The sequence below is a fragment of the Vidua macroura genome, chromosome 9, assembly GCF_024509145.1.
Source record: "Vidua macroura isolate BioBank_ID:100142 chromosome 9, ASM2450914v1, whole genome shotgun sequence".
Lineage (NCBI taxonomy): Eukaryota > Metazoa > Chordata > Aves > Passeriformes > Viduidae > Vidua > Vidua macroura.
Window position 1 is genome coordinate 27,016,216 of NC_071579.1, and position 26,374 is coordinate 27,042,589.

At 42.4% G+C, this 26,374-nt stretch overlaps 1 protein-coding gene across 3 annotated transcripts in view; it reads right to left on the bottom strand.

The window, feature by feature from the left end:
• Window positions 1-1,915: 1,915 nt before the first annotated feature.
• RAB3B (RAB3B, member RAS oncogene family) overlaps window positions 1,916-26,374 on the bottom strand; it is a 50,831-nt gene continuing 26,372 nt past the window's right edge. For all 3 annotated transcript variants that reach the window (XM_053985481.1, XM_053985483.1, XM_053985482.1), the window contains 3 exons: window positions 12,191-12,309; window positions 6,939-7,063; window positions 1,916-3,802 (listed from right to left, as the gene is read on the bottom strand). In XM_053985481.1, coding sequence (XP_053841456.1) covers window positions 3,615-3,802; window positions 6,939-7,063; window positions 12,191-12,309 — 432 coding nt within the window. In that variant the 3' untranslated portion in view covers window positions 1,916-3,614. The remainder of the gene's footprint in view (window positions 3,803-6,938; window positions 7,064-12,190; window positions 12,310-26,374) is intronic.

The following is a 26,374-nucleotide window of genomic DNA, read 5'->3' on the forward strand; positions in this document are numbered from 1 at the left end:
CCATTGGGGGAGACGAGGCTGCCGGCGAGAGCGGGTGGGGAAACCAGAGATGGGGGAGTGGAGGGGGGGATGTGGCCCCTTTCAAGAATCGGGCGGAGAGGGCAGAGAAATCAGAGGGATGAGGAGAAGGCGGAAGCGAGGATCCAGATTTCGGGGACTGCTCTGTGCGCCGTCACGTTTCCATGAGTATGCCCGCCCGCCGCCTGAGCTGTGCTCCCCTGCTCTCGCCTTGGAATAGTCCAACAGCCAGCTGGCGGAAGCCAGCCTCCTGCCCTCAGCTCCTTCACCGATTGGTCGGCCTGGCTGTCGCTCAAGCCTGTAAGGACCAATCAGCTCAGGAGGCCGGCCGTCGGCGGCATGGCGAGTTCCGAGGGTCGCCGTTCCCGGGATGGTCCTGAGCAGCGCAAAGGCCGCACCCACGGCTGCTCAACAGAAACCACCCTTTGTTCTTTGCGCGGCCCCTCCGGCAGCTCCCTGCACTTTCCGGTTCCTGGATAGCCTCTTCCCCGTCACACTGCAGTGCCGGTGGAGCGGCAGCGGGAGCGCCGCTCTGCCTCTCGGCCCGGGTCCCCTGGCGCTCATCGCAGCCTTTTCTGCACCGCTCGCGTCCGTCCCGCTCCGCTTCCCGCAGTCCCCGGCTCCCGGTGCTGAAAGCCAAGGCGCGGGGTCAGAGGCCGGGCCTGAGGTACCGGGGCGATCGTTCAGCCCGGGTGCGCACCTGACTCCAGCGCTTTAGTTCCCCACCAGATGGAAGCCGAGACCCGTGTCCAGTCCCAGGCTTTCCCTGTGGCTTCTGCTGAGCACAGCACGCTCGGTGCTGTTTCGTACAAGCCATAGAGAGCCGCTCGTGAGGAGCTGTCGCCTCTTTCTTTTCACACCCTAGTGCGTGCCCCTTTTTTACCTTGTAACCAGGCTGCTTTATTAACACAGCTACCCTGGGCCGCTGCCAGGCAAACACAAGGCTCTCTGCACGCCCACATCACAAATTTCGCGTTTGCCTTCAGTGCAGGCAGGCTTATTTCCCGTGCCGTGACAAACGAGCGTCTCACATTCTGCCATTCCCCTTACAAGTCAATACAAGTAACAATTACTCCTGACTCACTGCTGGTACTGAAACCAGCTGCAGGCCATTTAAGGCAAAAGGCTTTCCCTGTATTCCTTCACAGCAAACAGAAGATTAAGAGATGCACAAAATATATATTAATTCAGAGATGCCTGTGATGGTTTGATCTGTTACTTGAAATAAATTCTTCAGGATTTCTGGAAAAGGTATTAGGCTTCTCCATGTATGCAGTATCAGGCAAGGTAGAATTCCCAGCCCTTTTCTTCAGACTGCCATGTAGCTACTTGCTGTTTTGTCCTGTGCAAAACAATTCTGCCCATGCTAGCTTGAAGGGCTTGGAATGCACTTGTATTCTTTAAAGAAGCCAATCTGACTTGGCCAAAACACAACAAAACACAATTATATATTAGGTAGGAAAGGGAAAGGTCTTTTTTGCTACAGGAAAAAGAGTAAGTGAAAGAAAATAACTGAAATTCCATTTCTGCTGAATCCATTTTCTTTTAGCAGGGAGCTGCTGAGCTGACAAATCATTATTTGCACTGAAGGTACTAAGTTATATCTGCACAGCTCAAAATCTGATGTGGATTTTTATTTTTATTTTTATTGCTAGTTATACAAGTTACCCTAAAACCTGCTTCTTCTACAATTAGAACACAACACTATGCATTTATTGGCCAAATATTCCTTCTCCACACTGTACTAAACCTATATAGTGATTCCAGATTGCTGGGTTCAAAGACCATCACCCTGTCAAAGAAAGATCAATGTAGTTTGATGGATTTTTAAAGCATTAAAAAGATCACTCCACACACGTGTAGGACTCCTAACGCAAGAAATGCAGCTGACACAAGCTCTCTGGCCACACCCAGTGAGTACATTTCTCTTTATTTTGCAGTTTCAGGGGTTTAGATACAACAACCACAGTCCCAGCACTGCACAAATCACACTCTCAGGACGAGAACACGTCACAGTAGAGATTCCCAAAAGCAACAGACAGAGGGATCAAGCCTTTAGCACAATGAGCTCAAACCACTCCAAAAAAGTTGCATTTTTGTCCAGAATTTTGTGCTTTTCTTCTTAGAGCTATTACACTTTGAGACACAACAGAAGGAAATTACAAAAGCACTCACTGGTGTCATGATCCAGCACATTACAGGGCAGTGGGCAGGCTCTCGACTCCAGTTCCTGACATCAGGAAGTCCCCTCAGTCAGAGGAGATCACAGATCAAAGGTAAAAGCTTGTCAGAATTTCCCCCTTAAGACAACCAATGTCTCTCCATATCCACTTAGTTTAAAAATTTTGCCTCCCTTCAAAGCATGATGCCACAAGAAGTTGACAGAATAATAGGATGTCTTTGCCACGTTTCATTTGCAGTTGTGTTTTATTAGTCATTCTTACTTTTCTTAAATTATACTTTGTGGTTGAATCTGAACCCAGAAAATCTAGCCCACCCCCACACCCATCTAGAACAAGATTAAAAAAATAAATCAACAACAAAATGCAGAAAGAGAATCTAATAATATTGGCACCAATACCTGCCAACACTCACACTTTGGCTTCTGATATTTTTATCTCTCTGAGACAGTGCTGTTCCATATCTTACATGTTTTTGCCTCCAACTAAGCATTCAGCAGCCAACTCCCCTTTTCCTTCATCCTGCAAGATGAGAGAAGATCCAGACTTGGAGAGGTAAAACTACAGGATACAGGGGAAAGGCTGCAGGACAGTCAGATTCTGGGGAGAGGGGATTTGGGACAGGAATGTGCTGAACACAGCAACACCCCCAGCACTCTGCAAGCTGTGCTGGAGAAGTTTGGAGGCAAGGGCAGCTCCTGGAAGGGCTCTTACCCCTTCACTCAGCACCAGCCAAAGCACAGGGAAGGAAGTACAGGGATGGCTGCAAGGCCTCCTCCTCCTCCCCAGCTTTGATTCCTCCCTGTGTTCTTCATCTGTTTAGAGACCTGACACAAAACCCAACCCCCTTCCTCTTCACACTCTGGAGGACCTCACACTGTCAGACAGAAATGCTCTACTTGCTGCTCCATCCTACAGAAAAACTGAGGTCCATGTCTGGAGGACAGCAACAATTCTCAAAATATCTGGGGATGGAATTTTTGTTTGTTTTATGTTTTAAAAAAAGCATATTCTTGTTTTATAAGAGATTTCCCCCTTTCTTCTCTTAGACCTCATCCCCTCTAATTGGTTTTTGTGCTTCCTGCTATTCTTGACAAAAACACTCTTTCTGCAATAGAGGAATTTATAACTTAAAAATGCAACATTCTCTGTAGAAATAGCATTTGCATCACTACACAATTATTATTCTTCAGTGTAACTCACATTCACACAAGGTGCACTTACAATATTTTTTTTCAGATTATTAAATTATTGGATGAGGAAATATATAATATTAACACTCCAGCACATGAAACAAACATACCAGTTTCCTACAGCAGACACTTCTGTCTCTGGACTACATGATAATGCACCACCACAAATGAAAAGATAAAATTTAATCAGGGGGACAAGGACATTTCTCAGTGTGAAAGGTCACTAGCACGAGCAGTTCTGCTGTGAAGGGGGGGGGTTGTCTGTGAGCCTCATGCTCCTTCCAGAAGTGCCCCTGGAATTGTCTGACTCTATGCTCTCTGACATCTTCTCACAGATTATATCCACGAGACGCTCAAACACCTGCCTCACGTTGATGTTTTCTTTGGCACTGGCTTCGAAATAGTCAAAACCTGGGAAAAAAGGGAACAAAAATTATCAATACAGATAGTCATGATGGTTTTTAAAATACCATCTTTTTCAGGATTTACCTTAAGAAAACAAGACATCAGATAATCCTGAAAGTCAGTTGATTCCCACAATCAGAATAATGAGCAGAAATACTTTTAAAAGTTATCAAGTTCTTTAGGAGTGAAAAGGATACATGGGTCCTGCCCATTACCCTGGCAAGCACATCTGCAGGTAAGGGTAAACCCAGGGTAAGGCAGTCAGTTCTGCCCCTTTCATCAGTGCAGGTCCCCTGGGCTGCAGCTGGTGACCAGCAAGGTGTGGGGAACCTCCCTGGGCTCCTCACAGCCCTGCCCAGGGCTGGGCTCTACCAAGCCCTGCTGCCCTCTGGCAAGAGCAGAGGTCAGAAAGAAGATGGGGGCTGCTTTCCTTCTGCTGACCAACTTCTGTGTTCAAAAGCAAAATGCTCCTTGATCTTTTAAACACTGACCCTTTCTGATTAAAAAAAAAAAAAAAAAAACAGACCAGCAAGGCTGGAGTTACACCAAGGAGGGGATGGCACCAGCTCCTCCTGCTCCTGCTGCCACCCCTGCTAGGGGAGAAGCAGCCTCTGACAGACAGCCCAGGCCCTGCCTCAGCAGCAGGAATGCCCTGAACTGTGAAGCATTTCTTTATCTCCCTCACCCCAGGGGCCTCGAGGGCCAACCAGGCTGCTGCTTCTCTTCTGTCAGGTTATTAAATTGCCAGCAGTGAGAGCTGAGGCCCCACAGAGAGTTTATTTTGCAATAAGCTCCGTTCTGTTGTGCTTCATTCTGGGGATATTCTGCATTGCATCAGTTTCCTTTGATTCTGCCACAAACAAAGAGAAAATTTGTCTTAACTGATTAGTGTGCCACTGCTGGCAGGCTGAGGCACCTCGATGTGTGGGATAAGTAGGTGTCCACCCCATTTGGACCCTTTTTAAGATTCATGGGACAAGGGTTGAAGTGATAATGATGTTTGCCCTGTTAGCAAACAGGGAGAGCTGCCCTGCATCAGAAGAGGGTTCTGTCTGCCCCACTTGCTGTTTTGATGATGAATAAAAATGTATATAAAAAGCATAGGAAATCAGAGAACTGCACTTAGATATCTGTTAGTCCAACATTGGCTTAGGTTCTGCTAAACCAATCTGTTTTGCTTCAATTCACATTCAGGCTAACAACAATTTCTTAATCTGATTAGGGAATTATTTCAATGATGTTAATGTCACTATGCAAATTTAGATAAATATGCTGAAGGATAACCTTTATGTGAATCATTATGATGAACATTAGCACTTTAAGCAGTCAATAGCCAATTAGATTCCTCCCACGTAACTCACAAAATAATTTCATATAATGCTGTACACATTAGCATAGCTACTATAAGGAAAAACTCATCTGATCAAATCAGATCTATTTTTCAGCTCTTTTAAAAGGAGTGTTTTGGAAGTTGGGAGGTTACAGAAGAGCAGAGCTGGGACAGCACTTCCCAAAGGCTGTTGGGCTGCTCTGCACTGGGCTGGTTTCTCCAGGGTGAGCTGTACAAGCACCAGGTTGGGGCAGCACTGGGGATTCTTCTGCAAAACAGTTTCCTCTGGATGGAATCAGTTGCTATGGTAACCGTGTGTGTGTGTTTTGAAGTGTCCCACACGTAAAGGATTCAGATTCTAGATGCTTGTATTGAAGTTTTTATTGAAACAAGGAGATGAATTTTGGGTGGAGAAAAAAACACTGGAAGTTCAAATGGACTTGGAAGTCCATTGGAAGTCCCAACTGGGTTGGGAGTTCAAATAAAACTCACCATTTACTGCTACATTGGTCTGGACAAAATTGCAATTACTAGCAGTGTAATTATTCCTGTGAGATTGGTGGACACACAGGCATCTACAACCTTTCTGAGAGTCTGCAAGCCAGGAACCAAGTTTATTCACATTGGTATTTTCAAAAGCAAATTGCATTTTGATAGGTAAAAAAGAGCCCATAACTGACTTTGCAAACTAACCATATCTTTGTTTGCTTTGCCAATCCTACATGTAAAGATTTACAATAATAGCAATGCTCTAATTTGATATTTGCTTGTTATTTGTTTAGGATGGCAGTACCTCAAGGCTCCAGCCATGAATGGGACCCCTTTCTGTGTGCCATATGTAGAATTTACACTTTCAAGGCCACACTTTAAACTACACCAATGTATGCAGTGTGTCCTGGAACTCCAGTACTCCCAGTTTAACAGTTTATTATGCACCCTCCAGTTACTGTTTAACAACTGAAGACAACACAGGATTTTATAAATTGAGGATGATAGTGATTCTTTTGGGTCTGGTAAGAATCTCTACTCTTACAAGTTAAACATTTATGCCCACTGTAAGGGTCTCCACTGTTACCTGAAGGAAATTTTAGCAGGATTTACTTGTTACTTTGAATTCTTTAGCAGAAAACAACAGTATAGTTAAATTTTCACACAGAGCCCTGATTTCATATTAAAACTATCTTATAGGCTATAATAGATAATGAAAAGTGATAAATAACTTATAAAGTAATATGAGTTTACTTGACTCTTCATTATAAAATTTTCATTGCAATCCCAGCTTCCTCACAATGGAACTGTTTTGCTTTTTCTATCCCGTATCAATAACTTAATGTCATTTTCTTACCTGGATAGAGAAGCCTAGTACATTTTTAAAATATGTTTTACTCAATTCCTCAGTTCTGATATATAAGCTTCTTTCTTTTTCATTGTTTACTTTAAAAAAATGCTTCAACAAAAATCAATATTTGCATTGATTTGCAATGAGTACATGGTACTTGGAGACACGGAGACAGAATTATGTTTATGAAAACTTCTCTTTTCATTCTGATGAGCTAATAAAAGCTTTTCTCTTTAGATAAACTTTATCTTTCTTCCACCTCCAGACATCAGATTTATAAATACAGTGACACTACAAGTATTCTACCAGGTATTCTTGGCCTACTGAGCCAAAAACAAGTGAAATATGAACCTAGAATATATTAACTTCTTAGTTGTGAGACCATTATTGAAGCATTACTGCTGTACAAACAGAAAGGAAGAGAGTATAAAGAAGCAGAGGAAGAAAGGTGGAAAGAAAAGCTTTGCATGTACCCAGCTGATCTGCCAGATGTTTCCCCTTCTCCATGGGAACAATCCTGTCATCCTCCATGTCACATTTGTTTCCAACCAGGATCACTTGTGCATTGTCCCAGGAGTAAGTCTTGATTTGTGTGGCCCTACAGGAGGTCAAAAGAGATGGTTACATTCCATCAGCTGTGCCAAAATACAATCCTACATTAAATATGAAAACAAGTACCATTAATGAACCATCAACATCCCCAAGCTGTGCTGGTTCAAGGACAAATGAGCAGGTTTACACACAAAGCAAGAATGCAGCCTGTGTAATTCACAGCACTGCTCTATTTTACCGCTTCTTAACTTGGTGTGACAATAAAGTTTCTTGTTAAGACTTTGCAAGGGTTTTAAAGATCCAGAAAAAAAAAAACTGAATCAAGTAATTTTTGAAGATTAAGGAGAAAAAAGGCTTTTGGTAAAGCTTATTCTCCTTCAGGTCTCATCTGTCAAAGGAACAACAATCAATTACAGCTCTTAAGGATACTGATCCATAAAGAAAGCCATACAGTAGATGCACACTTCATGTTGGATTTACAACTTCATATATAAGACAGAACAACAATAATTCTCTCATTTTCTGCAGCACATTTGCTGTAGAGTTTTAGGAACACCATAAGAACAGATGGAAGCATCAAGTTGTCTTTGCTCGAACAGGAAAACTTCACAGAGACTGAAAATCACATAGAAACAACTGCAAAGGAGAAAGAGAAATTTACCAAATTGGGAAGACACGAGATCAAAGCAAGGCTCTGTGAGCTAACAGAACCCAGCAGGACTAAAGGCTGGAAAGAGCAGCTGCAATCACAGACCAACACTAATTTCAGTGGCACAGGGGTGCAGTGCATGGGAGCTTGGGCAGGAGCACTCAGGTGAACTTGGAGCCTCTAAAGTTTCTGTAGCTCATGTGCTGAAACTAGAGTGGAGCTCGCTGTGGATCCCAGGACTTTGACCTTTTATTTAGCCTTTTAGAGTTTTCCATGACAAAACAGAATATTTTTTTTTTTGTATATCCTGAGGTGCCAGTCCTCTCCCACCGTCCTTGGTGTCCCAGAGGTGTTCCAGAGCCAGCAGCAGAACATTATTATCTTGGTAGCATTCACTTCCATCCATCTTTTCAGACCCACACAACCTATTTTATCCTCACTAAGCTCTGTCTTTGAAGGCTCCCTCCTCCCCAAGGGTATGCTAGAAGCCATACACTCCTCTCCTCCATCCTCCTCCACTCCCTAACTCACCTTCCCACTCTCTGCCCCAGCTCACCACCACTCCAGGCAGGACACTACAGTTTCAGGCAAATCTGCCACTTCCCAGGAGAGCCAGGGAAGTGACACAAATTTTACTTGTGTCTAAGTTTCCTTGAACTCCCCTAACAATAAACTCCTTGATTCCTTTTCTTTTGAATTAGCAGCAGCCTGTAGCTCTGATCTACTGACAATTTTTAATTAATCGGAGTTACTTACTTGCTTTTTTCCCTGGAAAGCAGCCAGCTATGTTACTCCACAGATACCTGGGAAAAAGGGGCCATTTCATTGTGCAACTTGCCTTGAAGAGACTGCCTGCTTGCCTCTTTCCTGGAGAACAGGAACCTCACCCAAGCCCGGACCCACAGTGCAACATGCAAAAATCAACAAAGACTGTATGCAATGAAACTTCTTACTCTCCCTAGTGTCCTCCTGGAAAGGCACTCACTCCAATCCCAATTTTAGCTCCTCCAGTCTCACCCTTTTGAGTGTCTCCATGCAGATAAGTCCTGTAAGAGCTAACATGAATCTGTGATGAGTTTTTGTGGGACTCTGGGGTTTCTCAAGGCTCATCAGAGCCTTTCTGCAGTGGTGACTGCAGAAATCAGCCAAAAGCCCAGGAAGATGAAATCTCCCCAGTCTCCTTTCATAAGCAATAGAGAGAAATAAAGTCTCCCAAGTTCAATTTCGAACAACTAAAAGCAGGCTTCTCTTCTGACTCACAGTTCAGCCTCTGGATTCATTTCAGCCCCTGGCATCACATGGGGACACCCTGCCAAATCTTAACTACTTACACAGAATTACTTAGAAAATTAAAAAGAAGCAAACAGCATGAAGGATCTCCCAGAGAAATGCATCCTTCTCCTTGTTTTGTACAAATTAGTGGAAAGCCTCTTACAGAACACCAATCTTTATTCTTCTTAGGAATAAAAAACAACCAAAAAAGTTATGAAGAACAAATAAAAGAAACCCTGATGTCCATAAAAAAAGAAAGCCATAACATTTCCAGCTGTTTTTGGAAAGATAATGAATAATAACAAGGCTTGTGTGATGAAGCTGTTTCAACAACCATCAGGGCAGCCTAATATACACACTGGGAGAAACATATTTCTGTGACACAATAAAACACTGTGCCTTGTTTGTGCTGAATTCCCCAAATTAACAATAAAGCACAAACTTTGTGTTTCATGCTTAGAAGAAAAATAGTCTCAGGTTCACAGTTACATGGAGATATCAACAACTCAGTTTGGGTTAAAGATAAATAATGCTGATGATTTGTGAACCCAGATGTCACTTTTATCTAAGTTAAATTTTACCAATTTTTATTTCCCTTCTATGAAATTATCTAGATTGTCCAAAGCAGAGTTTCCATAATATTTTCTATTTACTTTACAGTTCCAAGTACTGAGTATATTTTAGTTCCACTGCAGTTTCAAATGAAGTATAAACAACTGATTTATCCACACACAAAACTATCAACCCAACATCAAATAACAGCTATCAAAGAAGACTACTAAAAAGAATTCTAGAAACTGAGCTGAAAGCTATGAAAGCTCATTTAACCCTTTCACTCACCCTACAGGAAAGATATAGTCAAAGGAAATAATTACTTATTTTCAAAAATCAATTACAACCAATCTTGGTGTTTGGTTATTTATATTTTTTTCTTGTAAAATAACCTGACTGAACTCTTGCCACACTGCAGTAAGGAAAATCACCCAGGCTTAATATTTTAAGGTTTCTCATACAATGTGTACATTTTCGAGTGAACAAGAGAACAAGTCATCTTCCAGGTATTCCCAAATGCATTTAAATAGTGTCTCTTTCTTAGTGGTTTTAAGATCATCATCATTAATTGGGGTGATTCATGTGAATGAAGGAAAGACTCTGCTTTGAACTCATATTCTACTTGGAGAGTTTGTCTAAATACTGATATACAGCCATGATCCTCTCACTCAGGAGAGAAAGTGCCTCTTTACTTGGTTTAGGAGAGGTCTGAGTGACACAAAGCAAACCAGGATCCTCTTCAGGACATCCCCCCATAGGAAGAGCAAGGGTAGTAAAAGAAATCATTTGGCAGACTGGGAGGAATACTCTCATTTCCCTTGTGAATAGGTGAGGCCCAATCAGGAGGCTGCTAAAACAGTCACATGTCAGTGAACCAGAGATGGAGATAAAGGAGCTCAAGTAGTAGACACTTTAATTTCTATGGAGAGTACAGCTCCTGACTGAAGATCATATCCCATGTAATAAGATTTTTTAATCATAACTGTATCATGCAGAATGGTGGGGGGGGGAATCCTACTTGCTATGCTAGAAAACAGCCAATAGAGCAGCACCAACAAAAAGCTTTTTTTCCTGCATTTCTTGTGCCTTTGGAAGTTTAGGAAGCAAATTTTTAGACTGGAGAAAAACCATCTCCCAGCTGCAATAGCCACTAGAGGACTCTGCTGGCCCAGAGATGCTGGCTTGGCTGCAGCCCTCATCTCTCCACTGGACAAGCTTCAGGAAGGAAGGAAATGGTCCTTTTTATCCATCCCACTAGCTCATTGGGGCTCAGAACCTCAAAGCTGGTTGGAAAGATTCCTGACACACAGAGGAAAAACACCCCAATGGTTCACCTCTGTCCTTTGGCTGACAAGGTGCTCTTAGCAAAGCTATTCCTGCAGCTCCTGTGGCACAGGAAGACATGAAGTCAAACAGACAGAGCTGACCTTTCCCAATTCTTATTCTCACACCAGTGCCTTTGATGGAACAGACCTTAGACTACTTGCAATATAAAGCTTCGGGTTAAATTTCACCTGTGCAAACTTTAAAATAGTAGCAGCTCAGAGATGCAGATTTGGTAAATTTTGGCTATCTTAAGACTGATAAGTAAAACTTACTAGAGCAGAACCAACAGACAGACAGGTAGATGAACTGTGGATCTTGTTTCATCAGGGAAACAAGCTGGAAATATTTATAGTTTAGTGAAAGATATTGCCCCAGCTCACATGCCTGAACTCCTATGGAAAACATCCCTGTGCAGACACTTGCAGAAAAAGCTTCATCTGAGCTTGGTGAGCAAAACTTGATGGATGAAACTGGTTTTGGCAAAACATTTGGGTTTGTGTTTCTAACATGAAAAGAATGTATTCCTCAATCACAAGCTGCTGAAGGGCTGCTGAGGATGGGGCTGCAGTTCATTTGATGTTGTGGTACTGGGGATGGGGGGTGAAAGTGGAGACTGCATCTTGCAGGTGACCTTCATGACCAACTGCTTTAGTGAACAGAGAGAACAAAAACCAGGCAGCTTTGGAGGAAAGACAAATCACTTGAAACAACAAATCAGCTTTTGAGTTACAGCCTGGCTTAGGGGATACAGAACAGGTGTTCAGAAAGCCAGGCTGAGCCAGATGCTAGGAGCCAGTGCCACAGCCAGGATGTCACATGCTCCCAGTGGGTCACTGAGATCACTGCAAATCAGTCTGACTCAGGAGACCACATCAACCACTGCACTGCCCTTCCTTGCACCATTACCACTCTTATCTGCAGTAATGAGCACCAGGAAACCAGTAGAAATGATTGCAAGGTGTTTCAGTGGAGTCACAGAACACTACTAAGGAGAAACACAGCCTTTCCCCACATTCCTGAGATGTGAATTGAACAACCACTGTTAATCTCTATTTTTAGCAGCGTAACCATAAATCTTATGAACCAAAAAAAAAAGCATTAAAGGATTAATTTCTTCACAATAAATTGAAACTTTTAAAAGTAACAAATACTATAGTATGCTACAATATTTGAATTACAACCTTTTCATTAAAATGAAGCTGTAGAACTTTTTCTAAGGAATGTTTATAAATCAAATTATTTAGATGAAGAGGAAAGAACATGGAGGTGATGGAGGGGGGGATGTCTCATGTTTTCAACAAACAATTGTGGGGAGAGAATTGGCCAAAACCCAAACAAACCCAACATTAACAATAGTATTTCAGTATTTCCTACCAGTCCTGCACAGCATTGAAGGAGTCTTCACTGGTGATATCATACATGAGGACAAAGCCCATGGCTCCTCGGTAGTAGGCTGTAGTGATGGTCCTGTATCTTTCTTGTCCAGCTGTATCCTGCAACAGAAAGGAACATTTAGGCTTTAAGACTTCAGTTCTCAGAAGCAAAAGCTGTAATTAGGTCCTATATCTAAAATAAGGCAACCCCTCTTTGTTTTTATACATTTTAAAATTCTTAGTTGCTCCCAACTGAAATGAACTCTACTTACATTTTAGCATTAATTAGGCTTTTGCATCAACCATGATTTGTTAAATGCATTTTGACACATGTACTATTAAAAAAATAACAAAGATGTCAACCTTTAATTGCTCTTCTCTGCCTCAGCTGCAATGCAATAATAAAATGTTAGCAGAGTTCACTGAAAACTGACACTTCAAAGCAGAGGCAAAACAACCAGTCCAGGACTGTTCCAGGCAAAAAACATTTACATGTTGCAATTCGGTGTCACGGTCAGGGAAATGTCCTTGAGGCAGCTGCTGTGGGTGACTCCCTTTTTTTGCCTCAGGTTAGAGACAAAAATTAAAGATTTGATGCAATCAACTTTATTATAAAAAGAGAATTTAATGTGGAATATCCCAAGCACAGAGTCTGAGGTGCACATACTAATATGAGATCTATTAATCCTATTCTGTTGGTTCATCTTAATTCTGTTTAGCCATAGAGTTCCTGCGGAGTTCCTCCACCTGCAGTTGTCATTTCTGCCTTCAGCTGGGCAGCACAAAGGTGAACTCTGGCATATGCAACAGAAGAATTTTGAAAGACTTGTGACAGCTAGAAAACATGTCAACTACCATCTGTTGGATGCCAGTAGCACTTTTCCTTTACATTTTGCAAGCTTATTTTTAAACGGAGGAATATTTCTACACCAGAACAGCAGTTCTACAGCCCAATCCATTCCCTCCAGACCTGCCTTCTGAACCAAGGAGAGAAGTCATGTGCTGATTGACTCTCTCACTCTGAAGGTGTCTATCTTTTGAACACATTTCATCCTTTGGGCAAATGGGAGCTCTGTGAAACAGCTGCAGGGAGCCAAAAGGCTTTGCCTTCAAAGTGTGTGCTCAGTATGAGGTGTCAGCTTATAGTTACTGTGATGGGTTAGTTCTAAAATGAACCATCCTTCAGTCCCCCAAAATCCACACTGAAGAAAGCATCACTGCCACTGGTTTAAAATGGGATTAAAGTTCTAAAGAAAAAGACCCTAAAGGACTTAACAACCATCTAACTAGTTGGAAGAGTAAAATAAATCCACACAGAGCACTCTTGCAGGAGTAGAGATCAGACACACCACATCACCACAGCCCCAGGTGACAGTGGGGGGGGAAACTCAGCTCTAAAATCATCCTGTCCATCATACCCACACATGCAGCTTTGTTTTTGCTGCATGCAAGAGACAGTGTTGGCCCTTGCAGAACACACAGCAGCCAGTCTGTGGCCGCCTGTTGTTCCGCACCAGAACATCACAGAGCCTCTCTGCAGGACAGCACTTGTAAATAAGCTCCCTACAGCTTGCTTAAAAGGCTCTGCTATTGCACTACTGTGAGACTATCCACAGCTGTAACATACTGTGAATTTCCCAGTGGAGAGGCTGTGCAGCAGGAATCTTGCTGTTTCTCCACCAGCTGTCTGGGAAAATATGTCATTTTTTCCCTTAAACTTGTGCATTTATTTCAAGACAGGGTAATCCATTGGCTGATCACAATGAACCATTGCACACTGGCTGAGGAATTGTTCTGTTCCCTCCTGACAGCAGGTCAGAGATGGGAATATCAGAATGAGCTGGGCTCCACCCTGCAGCCTGAGTGAACATTTCCTGCCAGTGATAAATCCATCACAGAGCACTCTCATATTCATTGATAGATACGACATCCCCCCCCTTAGCTGCTGAACAGCTAAACCAGCCATGACAACTAGATCCTAACTATATTTCTTCAAGCAAGGAAGGTCTCAGCAGTAATAGTATTGTTCTTTTGTCCAGAGAGATGATAGTTGCTTTATTTTAGCCTGATTTCCTAAAGACATGAGGCTTATTAAAACATCAGTATCCACATAGGCACTCTTGATCAAATCTGGCTCAGGGAAAATGTGTTCAAATGTTTTTACATCTGTTACAAAAAGTAGTTGGTAAGGTGAAGAAAGACCTTAAGCATACCTTAGCTGTGAAAAAAAGCCGGTGTAATAATTATCTTTTCCAAATACCAAAGGATTCACAATAGAGAGGCTTGCTTTTGTGTCTCATTAGGAGAAGGCCCTAGATCAGTATCAGTAACTTCAGAGATTCTGCAACCAACAAAACCAAACGAATCCATAGGAAGTCAGGTTCCTCCACATCTCATGTTCACAGCATTACTGTTTGATACCTGCATTCACAGGTTCATCTGCCTTCCAAATCTCATCTCCTATTTTCTCCCCTGTGTTTAAGCAGTGCTCACTCGGGCTTAGGGCATGAGGCTGTGACTAGGCAGTAACTGACTGCAAGACACATTGTCAAGTTACATGCAGAATAATTTGGAAAGAAATTCAATTTGACAATGGCTCAGAGCAAGGACTCAGCTCTAGGGACATACATCCAGGCTGTCCTGGGAAACAGCTTCAAGGGACACACAGGGTGACTCCCAAAATCTATCCTGATACCACCTCAGTGCCCCAGCTCAGTGAGGAATTGGAGTGAAAAAGCCAAATTGTGCTATTGCCTGAAATCTCTGGAATTTAGCAAATCTGATTTGCTGATTTCAGAATCTGTGATCCCCTTGTGCGTGGGGATGGGCCCCAATTTATACATTAGTGAGAGATGGGGCTGCAGGAGGTACAGAACCCCAAGGGATAACATGAGTTTGCTCAGTCATAACCTGTCCTATGTGGGCAGTGCACTTAAATCATAGAAAGATAAATTGCATATTCACTAGGATATACTTGTGTGCCTGCCTTCTCAGATTATCAGAGGGAGTGTGTGTGAGGGAAATGCATCCTGTATCTCATGGCATATAAAGATTGTTCATACCCTTGCCCTGGTAGCCTTGTGCTACAATGCAGAGATGTGATTCATCTCCTCCTGAGTCACTGATGGCTTCCTTGCTCTGTTTTACTGTACAGGTACAGAGCATGTCATCTCCCCTCACAGCTTCATAGTGACATTTCTCCAGCTGCATCTGCATTGTTGTACTATCACCCTGAAATTACTTTTTTCCTCAGGATACATTAGTTCCTTAGACAGCAATAAACTGCCTTAATTTTCTTGACTTACACCATGAGAGCTCAAGTGCACACCTTCCTCCCCCCACGTGCCTCATCATAATTAAAATGAAACAAACTGCAAAATCTGAGCTCACTTTCTTCAGCATTTACAACAGTTGTCCTTCCCTCAGTTTAAAACACCACAAGCCTCAGGTAATTAGTAATTTCAGGTTTTTAAGTTCAAGTTGTTTATCTAATGAAGGAAAAACCAACTGACAGAAATCGCTCCCCACCCAGTTGTTTCCAAGATTTCCAGGTAGACCACAAACTCATTAGGAGACAAGTACATGAGGCACAGGCAGGGATCAGCAGAAAGGTGATGTAGCATTAATTAACAGTCTAGCCAAATGCCTGGGTGGAATAGGCTGAGCCCCCAGCATCCAGAAACCTGCCAGGCTGTCCCTGAGGAGGAACCAGAGAGCTTGGCTGTAAGCAGGCACAGGAGGGTCTCTGTGAGGTGTATTTACAGCAGTGTGCTACCAGCTCTGTTCTTCTGCAGCTTACACGTGTGCCTGTGCTTTATGCAAACAATTAAAAACACCCACAGGACCATTAGTGGGAAGCTTGAAACAAAATTTTGAAGGTTTTGCATTAATGAGCGATCGTGTTTATCAGAGCAGAAAAAGACCTAAATGCATTTGCATTGTGTGCAGATGCCCTCTAGACTCAAGATCCAGCACGCAAACATTCACAATAGGAGTACAATCAGCTTTTCTTAAATTTACTTGGCTGTCTCAGCAGAAACTACAAGTTACTAACACAGGAAACATATTTGAGTTTTTTAAATAATGACAGATGCTCTTTGTTGCAGGTCTGAAAAATCACAATCCCAGATTCCAAACCATCCTTCTTCTAGTGAAGATTTCCAGCCACAAATTCTTTGTTCCAAATAAAATGTCACTGAAACATCTAATCTGTACTGAATTTAATCCCCTTAGCACCATGACTTTTCTAGCAGTGTACGTGACAAAAAGCCTCTAAGGAAATAAACATTTCAATTTTTTAATGGATGATGGTGTGATTTCCATGTCATTGTTGGTGGTTTTTTTTAATAAGAATAATATGTAAAAATGAGAGTTGCTTATTTTCCAGCTATTGGCAACATCTACAAGCTGCATGTACTTGGCATCATCCTCCCTTAGGCTGCTCAGAGTCAGAACAGAGGCTATGTCCTCCCCAGTAACCAGCATCCACCACAATGTTCATCAGACTTGGTGAAGGAAAGACTTCTTCCCTGCTGTCAAATGGCACATTGTAACACTTACACTATGGCATTTTGCACCTTGTTTGGGGTTTGATCAGCCGTGGAAAGAGGATAATCCACTATTATAGGGGGATGTTACACTCCCACACAGACACACATCTCCTTTGCAAAAGTAGACTTTGGAGTGGAAGCCAACAAGAATCAGATAAACAAAAGTCACCTTGGGAAAGGAAAAAAAAAAAACAACCCACCCACCACATACCACAAGGGAGAGGACCTTGGGCAGACTAGACTTAATGTGTCATTAATAAGAGAATGTTAACATTAAGCTTAGCATTTCCTGCTGGCGGCTAGAAATAGGAACAAACAGGCAAGCAGGATGAGTCACTGGTTAAGACATGGAAAAGATGTGATGTCATGAAAAACCTGTGAAGATTCAATTGCTGCCAGGAGCAAAATAACACCTGGTTCCTTCAGAACTCAGCTCTGATCAAAATGCTCCAGCAGTTCAACAGATCATATTAGGCATTTTGTTTTTTCCTCTCTTGTTATTGAGTGCTCCCATTGCCCAAGAGCCACTGGAACCTACTCAGACCCATTCAGCTGCCTTGAGAGACCTTTCATTTCAGCAATATGAGGGAAAACATTTCTGATGTGAAAAAGATCCAACACAAAACCCCTACCTTTTCTGATAAAATGCTCTACCCTTGCTAAGTGCTTTTTAAACATTTCCCCATTATGGCTATCTTCACTTCTACTCTTTAGAAGCAGTAAAACCAGCAGTCTTGTATCATTTCAGTACTTACCAGTTGCAGGAATTTCCCTTTTCCTCTCCTAGTTTACTTACCCTGTACAGAAAGTTCTACTACCCTGTTCTCTCTAACATTCCCACACTAACTGCTTGTAAAGGAGAGGAGGAAATTTTTTGGAAAGAGACTTTGAGTGCATGCAGAGCCTTCAAGAACTCACCAGTCATCGAGGCCTCGGTCATGCCCAACACACAGGCTTTTGAAATTGTTCCCTGTAACAGTGGCTAAGTATCTCTTCAGGTGAGGCACTGCACTTACATTTCAAAATACTTTTGTAAAATAAGCTTATGGACAAGCAGGAAAAGCTACTGTAGATTGACCTAATCCACCATTTAAATATTTCTGGCAGTAAGGAAGCCCCCGCTCTTTTAACTTTTCTCAGCAACTCCACATCATATAAGACAAAAAGTCAATCACTGAAAATGCAACAGAGTGCATTTGCTCAGGAGAATGTAATTCCCACACTGGAATCAGGCCAAGGTACTGTGATTGACACTACTGCTCATGACCTGCTAAGATGATAAAAATGTTATTTCCATTTTCCCAGGTGCCTTGAGACTGTAGTAAAGATTAGCATCAGTTGCCCTTCCTGATCTGTTAGAGGGTAAGGAGGACTAGAACAGGACTGGCTTGCCTATGAACCTTATCTGCTCTTCTCATCATTTTCTAGGCTGAGTTTTTTTCTGTTGAAGTATTTAAAAGACAGTGGCTACGAAAGTGAAATCACATAGAGAGATATACACAAAGATTAAGTTCATTGGGCACATTTCTTAAATCTCATAAGAATTCAAAAGTTTTATTTTTCATTACTTAGAACTAACATGAAGATCAGTCTCATATTGTTGATTCTTTCTGATTCAGCTATCTTGATGGAAAAATAAAGAAATGGCAGTGATAAAAATCTGTAGCATCCACACCACATGCCTACTTCAAATTCCATTTCTTTAGCTCCAAATAAACAGCAAACAAAGTTCAAGAGGCATATGATGCATTTGAAATCCCATCCACTGTGGGCAAGTGATAAAACCATCACTGATATGATAAAAAAAAAAAAAAAAACCACAAAAAACCCACAAAAACATCTAAGAGCCTGAGATCCCAGGGCATTTTGGGCAGTGGATGCATTATTATTATGGAATATGTTACCAGTTTTGCTAGATCTTTTTCGTTTTCCCACGTATATCCCTTAATTCTGTTAATCAGCCCCTGTAAGAACAGCTGAACAGCACACAGATGTCTGAGCAGGGTTAGCCACTATAAGCATTATTAGTTAGCTGCTGTTGAGAAGCTGCTAAATTAATCACAGCTGGAGCACTTCAGAAGCAGCACTCACTCCTGAGAAGGAGCCAGCACGGACATCCGAACAGGTCCTGCAGGGCAAGGGATCCATGTGCTCCAGCCCCGGGCCACGGCGGTGGGCACAGCTCCCTGCTGACCCAGCGGCACGAAGGGAGACCTCAACGCGTTGTGAATCGGCTGCCAAAAGAACAAGTGCACAGCCTGCGAGGAGGAAGCGAAGCGATCCGCCTGGATTCCGTAGCCTGCTTCTCTCATCTCGGAAGGAACAAGGACCGGTGCAGGGAATTGAGCATCGCGGTGCCGTGGGGCTCCCTGCCGCTCCACCGCACGCAGGCGAACGGAGCAAATCCCCGCACGGAGAGCAGCCGAACAAGGCGCGGGCAGACTGCCCGAGCCCGCTCCTGGGCGATCCAATGTCATGGTAACCGGCACGGCGGCGGCAGCGCCAGGGCTGCCGGCGGCTCTGCGGAGCCGGCTGGGCGCAGGGACGGCCATCGCGGCGGTACCCGGGGATGGTGCCCGGCCCTGGGCGAGACCTCCCTTAACTCATTTACAAAGCAATTATTTCCGTGTTTACGGAAGTCAATGACTTGGTGCTGAAAGACCTGTTGCAACCCCGAATTGTGAAAAAAAAAAAAACCAAAAAAACCAACAACTTGGTACTCTGCTAGGAGCATCCCTCCGAGAGCTGGTTCTTACCCAGGGAAGACTTCATCTTATTCAGGAGTGGATTAAGGCTAAATCCGAGCCTCATACTTCACAAGAACCCCCCAGAGATATTATGTCAAGAGGGTCAATTCTAAGATAAAGTGCTCAGAAATTCTGGAAAGCTGTCCATGATATTTTTGAGATTAAAATACCAAATTGAATTACAAGCATGAGTCAAGAATGTGCGCTTTAATTTGAAGGGCAGCAGCAAGACAAAAATAAAATAATCAAGCTTAATTTATATTAACAACATCATGCCAATAAAAAGAAAATATAATATTCCTTTAAGATCTTTAAAATCCTAATGTGTAATTTTTCATGATTTGGTGGAAATTTAGAGTAGATCAGGCAATTTTTCAATTATTACCTCCCAGATTAGGAAAAAAGCCCCACTGCTGCATTCAGGTGAGCATTAAACAAAAATATAAAGAAGGTTCTAGCACTCAAGAAGGTAGAATGAATGCTTAAAGACAACAAAATCCAAGAGCAATCTGAACCACATAAACCAGAAGGTAAATAAAAAGGAAAATGAAAAAGTGCATATCTTACTTCAGTGGAGTTTGAAATACATTTTCTAAATGCTAGAATTAACAATAACATAGATTCCTCTCTCTCATGTGTTTTTGTTTGACAGAAATGTGCACATACTTTGAAAAGCAATGTAATAAATAGATTTGATATATTGGTGACATGTTTAAATTCACAAGAAATGTAAAAAAAAAAAAATCAAATGGAATTTGAAACTCTCCAAGTAAACCCACATCTCTGCTAAGAATATAAAGGAAGACTTTCAGCTAAAGAACAGCTATTTTGGAACAGTCCTAAGCATCTTAAAATAGAAACTTAGAATTTAAGTGCTTTGTCAGCCACAACAGTACACGTGTGGTGATGCTCAGTAATAGCACAAGACAAAGAAAATAATCTCCTACCATTTACCATGATGTTTTCTATTATAACCACACAGATAAGACGTTCAAAGAGAAATCTGGTTGTGCAGCAGCTGCGGGTGGCTCCCAAGGCAGCCCAGCAAGCACCTCGGGGCAGAAGTGGTTACAGCTGATGCATTTCTAGGTGTGAGGCTCTTTCGAGCACTGTTTTAAGTTCACCCACCCTTGTGGTGATGCTCCTTTCTCTTTTCCATTTGGAAAGAGAGCCACGAGCAAATAATCCTCGACACACATGTGATGTTTTGCTATTTCTACTGTGGTATTTTTACTGACCAATTCATTGCCACCTCCCTGCTCTTGCTAAGCCCTAAACTGCCTTTGGCCAGTGGGCACATCAAGGGCCCGAGTGGCTCAAACCTTCCTGATGGAAAGCACACCTTCATGTTCACCTTTTCAGAAAGACAGAGGAAAATGGCAGATTTCCCAGCTGAAGAAAATGTGGTGCTGGCACTATAAAAAAGCAATAATCTGCTCCATGCCTCCAGGTTCACCCGTCCCCAGCCATGCACACCAGTGGGGCTTTGGTCAGGCTCTCAAGCACAGCCTGCTGTTTTGACTTAATAGGACCACTCAGTCCAGCCCAAATTTGGGGATTGATATCAAATAAGTCCTGAAGAATTGTAAAGTCCTGTCTGCATCCCAGTGACCCCAGCAAAGAATCTTGCACATGCAGGGGTCCTGACTTCTCTCAGATAAGACTAAATGTCTAGGAAAGAGGAACACAAGGCACAGCTTTTTCCTTGTGATCTGTTTCTCAAAGCACAGACCTCAGCCCAAGGAAAGGAGTCTGTAAAAAAGCTGTTAATGACAACTCCAAAGTGTCTTATTTAAAGCTAATAAAAAGCCTATATGCAACAGAGACAGCATGAGATCATATTTGTACAGAACACTAAATGTGTGCAAAGCTTTACAGATCAACAAAAATACAGGGGCATCAGTCTTCATTATATTCTAGCAATTTTATACTAATACAGCTTCATAAAATAGGGAAACTGCACAGCATTACCCCAAGCAAGCAAAGGTCTAGCAACCAATCTGTAATTGAAGCAATCATAGTATCAGGCACAATACAAGCACAAGTTCATGCATTATGCTGCTTCCTAAATCACCCAGGCCCTCTGCCAGCAGAAAATTGAAATCAGACTCTCTGGACCCCTGGCTCAGTTCAGCAAAGGGAGCTAAACTACACTCCATTACCTCGCACTTCTGGAAACACTTCCCAGCTTAGGAATGAATTAGTAGTGTTACACTGGGAAAAACACACACTGAAATATTTATCAAATGAAAGCAGCCTCCCTAGCAAGCAGTAACCTCTGGGCAGACTGTACTCTGCTTTCATGTGCAGCTGAGTGATGTGTCTGGAGAAGGTGCAACAAGTTGATGTTTGGAGCAACACACATTATTTACTGTGACAGAGATGAAGAAAGGGCTCTTAGGACTTGTTTCTTGTCCCACCCCTGCCCAAATCACTTCTCTGGACTGAAAGGGTGCAAGAGCAAACTTTGGAGCAAAGCATAAGTAAGCACAATTAGATGTGCCAGTGAGCAAAAGACATTTTCACTAAAGGGGACATGACTTCAGCAACAGCATAACTGCTTCAAAACATTATGAAACTACAATTAAATTAATTGCACTTTCTGCCTGCTGCTGTTTTGCCTTATTCTGACATCAAAGAATCAACACAATTTTGGAGGTTTCAGAGCAGCAGGGGAAGCTTTGGTGTTGGCTGTCTGGAGCTTACCCTGATGCTTTATCCCAAGATTCAGGCAGTGACAGTATCTGCCCATTCTGCAGAAGAGAGTGATTCCTGGTCCTTCAGGGAACAGCTGCTGTTTCATTGCTATGCTCGTATCACAAACACCACCATCAGAACAACAGAGTTCAGAGAACAAAATGTATCCCCATTTAAAGCACTAATAAAATTAATACAAAGAACTGAAAGGAAAAAACAATCTTCTTCACATGGCACCAAGATCTACTTTCTCCATCTATTTTTCCCAGTGGAAGTAATTTCTCTTGATCACAGCTTTTCTTTACATCTCCCGAGCCAGTTGAAAAATTATGAAAGCCACAGTAATATCCAAAACTGTTTACATGTGTTCTTTTGCTAGTTCTTCATATGGAGCCTGGAGGGGAAATGGAAGATTTCATCCCTGTCCTACCAGGACAAACTGAGAGCTCCCATAACTGTCAACCTCAGCCAGGTCTTTTTAGCAAACAGTGTGATAACATTAGAGCTCATCTCTTGCCAGCACCTCCCTCAACAAGAAGTCTTTGCAACTTTTAAACATCTCTTTCTACCAGTCTTCCTGATGCTTAGTGACTAAAAATTTCGTGGATTCTAGTTATCCTCATTAAGTAGGGCAAAAGTAAATATGCAGCAAAGTTTCATTCATGTTATGTACTCTTCCTGGAGTCAAACAGTCAGGCAATAAGTATTAGATGATAAAGAATAAACATTCTGTTCTAATCTCATAGTGTCCTTCCACATCACTAATGATACATCAAATCACTCTGCATTCATTAGGGCAGTTACATCAACAGGCAGCAAATGTTATATAAAAACTCTTAGATAAGAACAGGCAACATGTGTACCTCCTTTTAATTAGTGAGCAGGGGAGCTGCAGTCTATCTCCTGAAATGAGATGTAAACATAACCAACCTGCACACATGTCCCCTCTTTCAAAACAGCTTATTGACACAAACTGCAGGAACCACCTTGCATCCACACTTGCTTCAGTGCCACATCCATGCTCTGCTCTTCAGAAAGGGAAGAGGTGGCATTTTTGTGTGGAAAGAAGAAAAACAGCAGGTATTCAAGGTGCACCTGGCAAACAATGAGGGTAATCTCTGTGCCCATCAAAGAAAATGGGAGGGATGAAACTAGAAATAGACTGGGACTTTTCTGGAGGGAATGGGACCTGTCACTTCAGGGAAGGAGACACCTTGTAACATGTCATGTTTGAGGAATAAGGGACAAACTGAAATGAACCAAAAGAAGAGCAAGAAAAGATGATGGGAAGGCTGGCTCATCATAAACTGTTGGAAAGATGAGCTGTAGTTGGGTAAGTACAACAATCATCCCAGGATGTTACAAGGCTTGTTTCAAAAAAGGCAAAACAAGCAGCTTCCTTGGGCAGGAGACAGGTCTGTTCTTCTGTGACAGAGATCAGCAGGTCTTCAGGCAGTCACTCCTTCAAGCTTGAATGACTCTCTAAATCTGCAATTCCCAAGGTACTCAGAATCTGCAGATGATAAAGTGATATTCTTCTTGTCACACTCAGTAAGACCAAAGAACTCTGGCTGATCTCACTAGGTCTAGGACTTGTACCCATTTCACTATTCAAATTTTTAAAAGGTAGGGAAAGCACCTCAATTAGTTATTTTGGCAATCATAGACCTCTGCATCTGCTGGTGGGTTGGGGTTTTTTTGGTTGTTGGGGTTTTTGCTTGATTGGTTTTTACATCACTGTGTAGAGTTTCTTCTGTCACTTCCAGAAGTTAGGCCAAACTCAGCAGCCACAAAACAGTGACAAAATCTGGTAAAGCTTAAGACATTCAAAGACAAAGATGCATTTGGTTCATGTATCCAAGACACTCAGGTCAGGATTTGATGCTGTGTGACAGAGGTTTCCAGCATGCAGCAGTATCCTCCACTTGGAGCTTTTCCATTTGTCAGCTTGTGACATAATCTGAACGTTGGACCATTTTATAGCATGGTAATGCAGATTTTAGTGCACAGACTGCACTGAGAACTATATCCACACTCTGGAAAAGCAGAGTTGCCACCACCTCTATATCCACGTGGTTACTGCAATTTTGCAGATATATTCAGATTCCAGGAGGAACTGATGAAAATACAATTAATGAAAAATTCTAATGAAAAGAGAAACAGAATCACAAGCTTCATATTGTGTCTCAATTAGACTCTGCTTAGGTCAGAATTCTCAGGTGCTAATAGGATTGTTAAAACAAAGAAAGGGAATAACTGAAGGAAAAAAATCAACTAGGAACAGTAATAAATATACTTTTAAATAGCATATTTGTTTTGCTGAAGGGATCACAAGGTTTCAAATAGCAGTATATAACAGCAGAGAGTTTGCAAACACATAGTTGTAATAAAAGGGAAAACAAGAAATTCAGCAAGAATGTGCTATATTAACTTGATACTGCCAGGGTAAACAGTTTCACAATCTTGTAAGGAAGATAAGATCACAAGTTACCAGGATACTATCATTCCTTCCAGCTTTGTGTTTTCAACACAAAATTGAATACTTTAACACAAACCTGTACTTTCCCTGCTGAAAACTCATTCATCCTGTTGTGTGCGAAGCTGCAATAAACCAGCACAGGACTTTTCAGAATTTCTTTGTTCACAGGAGTCACCAGCTTGTTATTCATAATTCATTATAGTTCCCACAATTTGAAAGTGAAATAATTTCTGGGCACAGTTTTCCAATGTAACTTCAGAAAGAGCATCTGATCCAGATTTTGCTCCCAGGTACACTGCTGTAGAAGTTGAGTTTTTTTGGGTTTGTCTGAGTTCAGCTGAGATTAGCAGCTGATCTTCCATTTCTTCACTTGCTCAACAGTGACAAACTCTGCCAATCACAGAGCAGGCTCCTGTCACTCCAGGTGGACAGTGCTGGAGGGGCAGCTCATCACAGGGTGTTAAAGCAGGGGAGACAAGGGCACATGCCAAGGCCTTTTAGGAGTCTGCTGAGTCTTTGTGAGAACACTTTTCACTGACCTTTGACCAGCAAGGATTTCCCTCCCAATTACACAAACATCTCCCACCTCCATGGATTACTTCTGACCACTTCCAGTGCCACGGATCTTCTTCTATCCCAACTGTCCTTGCAGAGAAGAGCTGAATTTTTGGGGCATGTGAAAGACAGGAATCTATAGACACAGTATGACAAAGCCATTCCAGGACTAGTTAGTGTTCTTCTTAAGGAATGAAGAGTTGATATATAAGAGAAAAAGGTTAAAAAAAAAAAAAAAGAAAAGAAAAGAAAAGCCAGCCTGGAGGTAGCTATTCATTTATACTGAAATACAGATTGGAGGTGTTACATTGAAATACATATTGTTTTGGCCACAAAGAATTAGGTTTCACAGGTTCATATATAGAGTATAGTTCATTTGCCTTTACTGCCCATCTGCTTACCCACCTGAATGAAGACAGGTGTTACTGACAAGCTATACCTTCCAAATACCATATACAAACAGCCTCATGGACACATCGAGGCTGTCCTCTGCTACATCCAGGAGGAGATACTGCCCTGCTGCTTGACAGGAACAGATTAAATACCAGCAAACCTCCTCCTGATCTTAGCAGCTGTGCTCACATCCCATGAACCACTCCTGCAAACATACAGCCAAAGCAGAAAAGCCAGGTTGTGTTGTTGTGTACCCAAGGAGAACACCCCAGTTAGCAACAGAGCAACATGTCATATGTCAGTGGGACTTTCTGCTTCTCGGGGGTGCCATCTCCTCCCCTCACACATCACAGTGCCTAAAGGTGAGAGAACTCCAGAGTCCCACAGCAGCCTCACTGGCAGTACTGCCAGCTGTGCTGCCAACAGTGCAACAAGCACTGTGATCACCTTGGAGCTGCTCTGGGACAAAGCAACGGCAGCTCTGACATTTGTGGGCTTATCTTACCTGTGAATTTCTTCTCCCGGAGCAGTAGCTCTGTGCCTATGCAGAAGGTTTGACCCTACTGCAGAACTTTAGAGCAGGGAGAAAAGAAGCAGAGCTCTACTCCTTCCTCCAACCCAGGTTTAACACAGGAGGCTCCTGTTTACTTAAATAAATGTTATTTATATGGCTCACCTTGGTAGCTACACAGAGGCAAGTGTGATTGCTCAAGTCCTGTGTGAGAAACGTCATGCAGAGATGGCTGTAAAGCATCCCGCTCTTT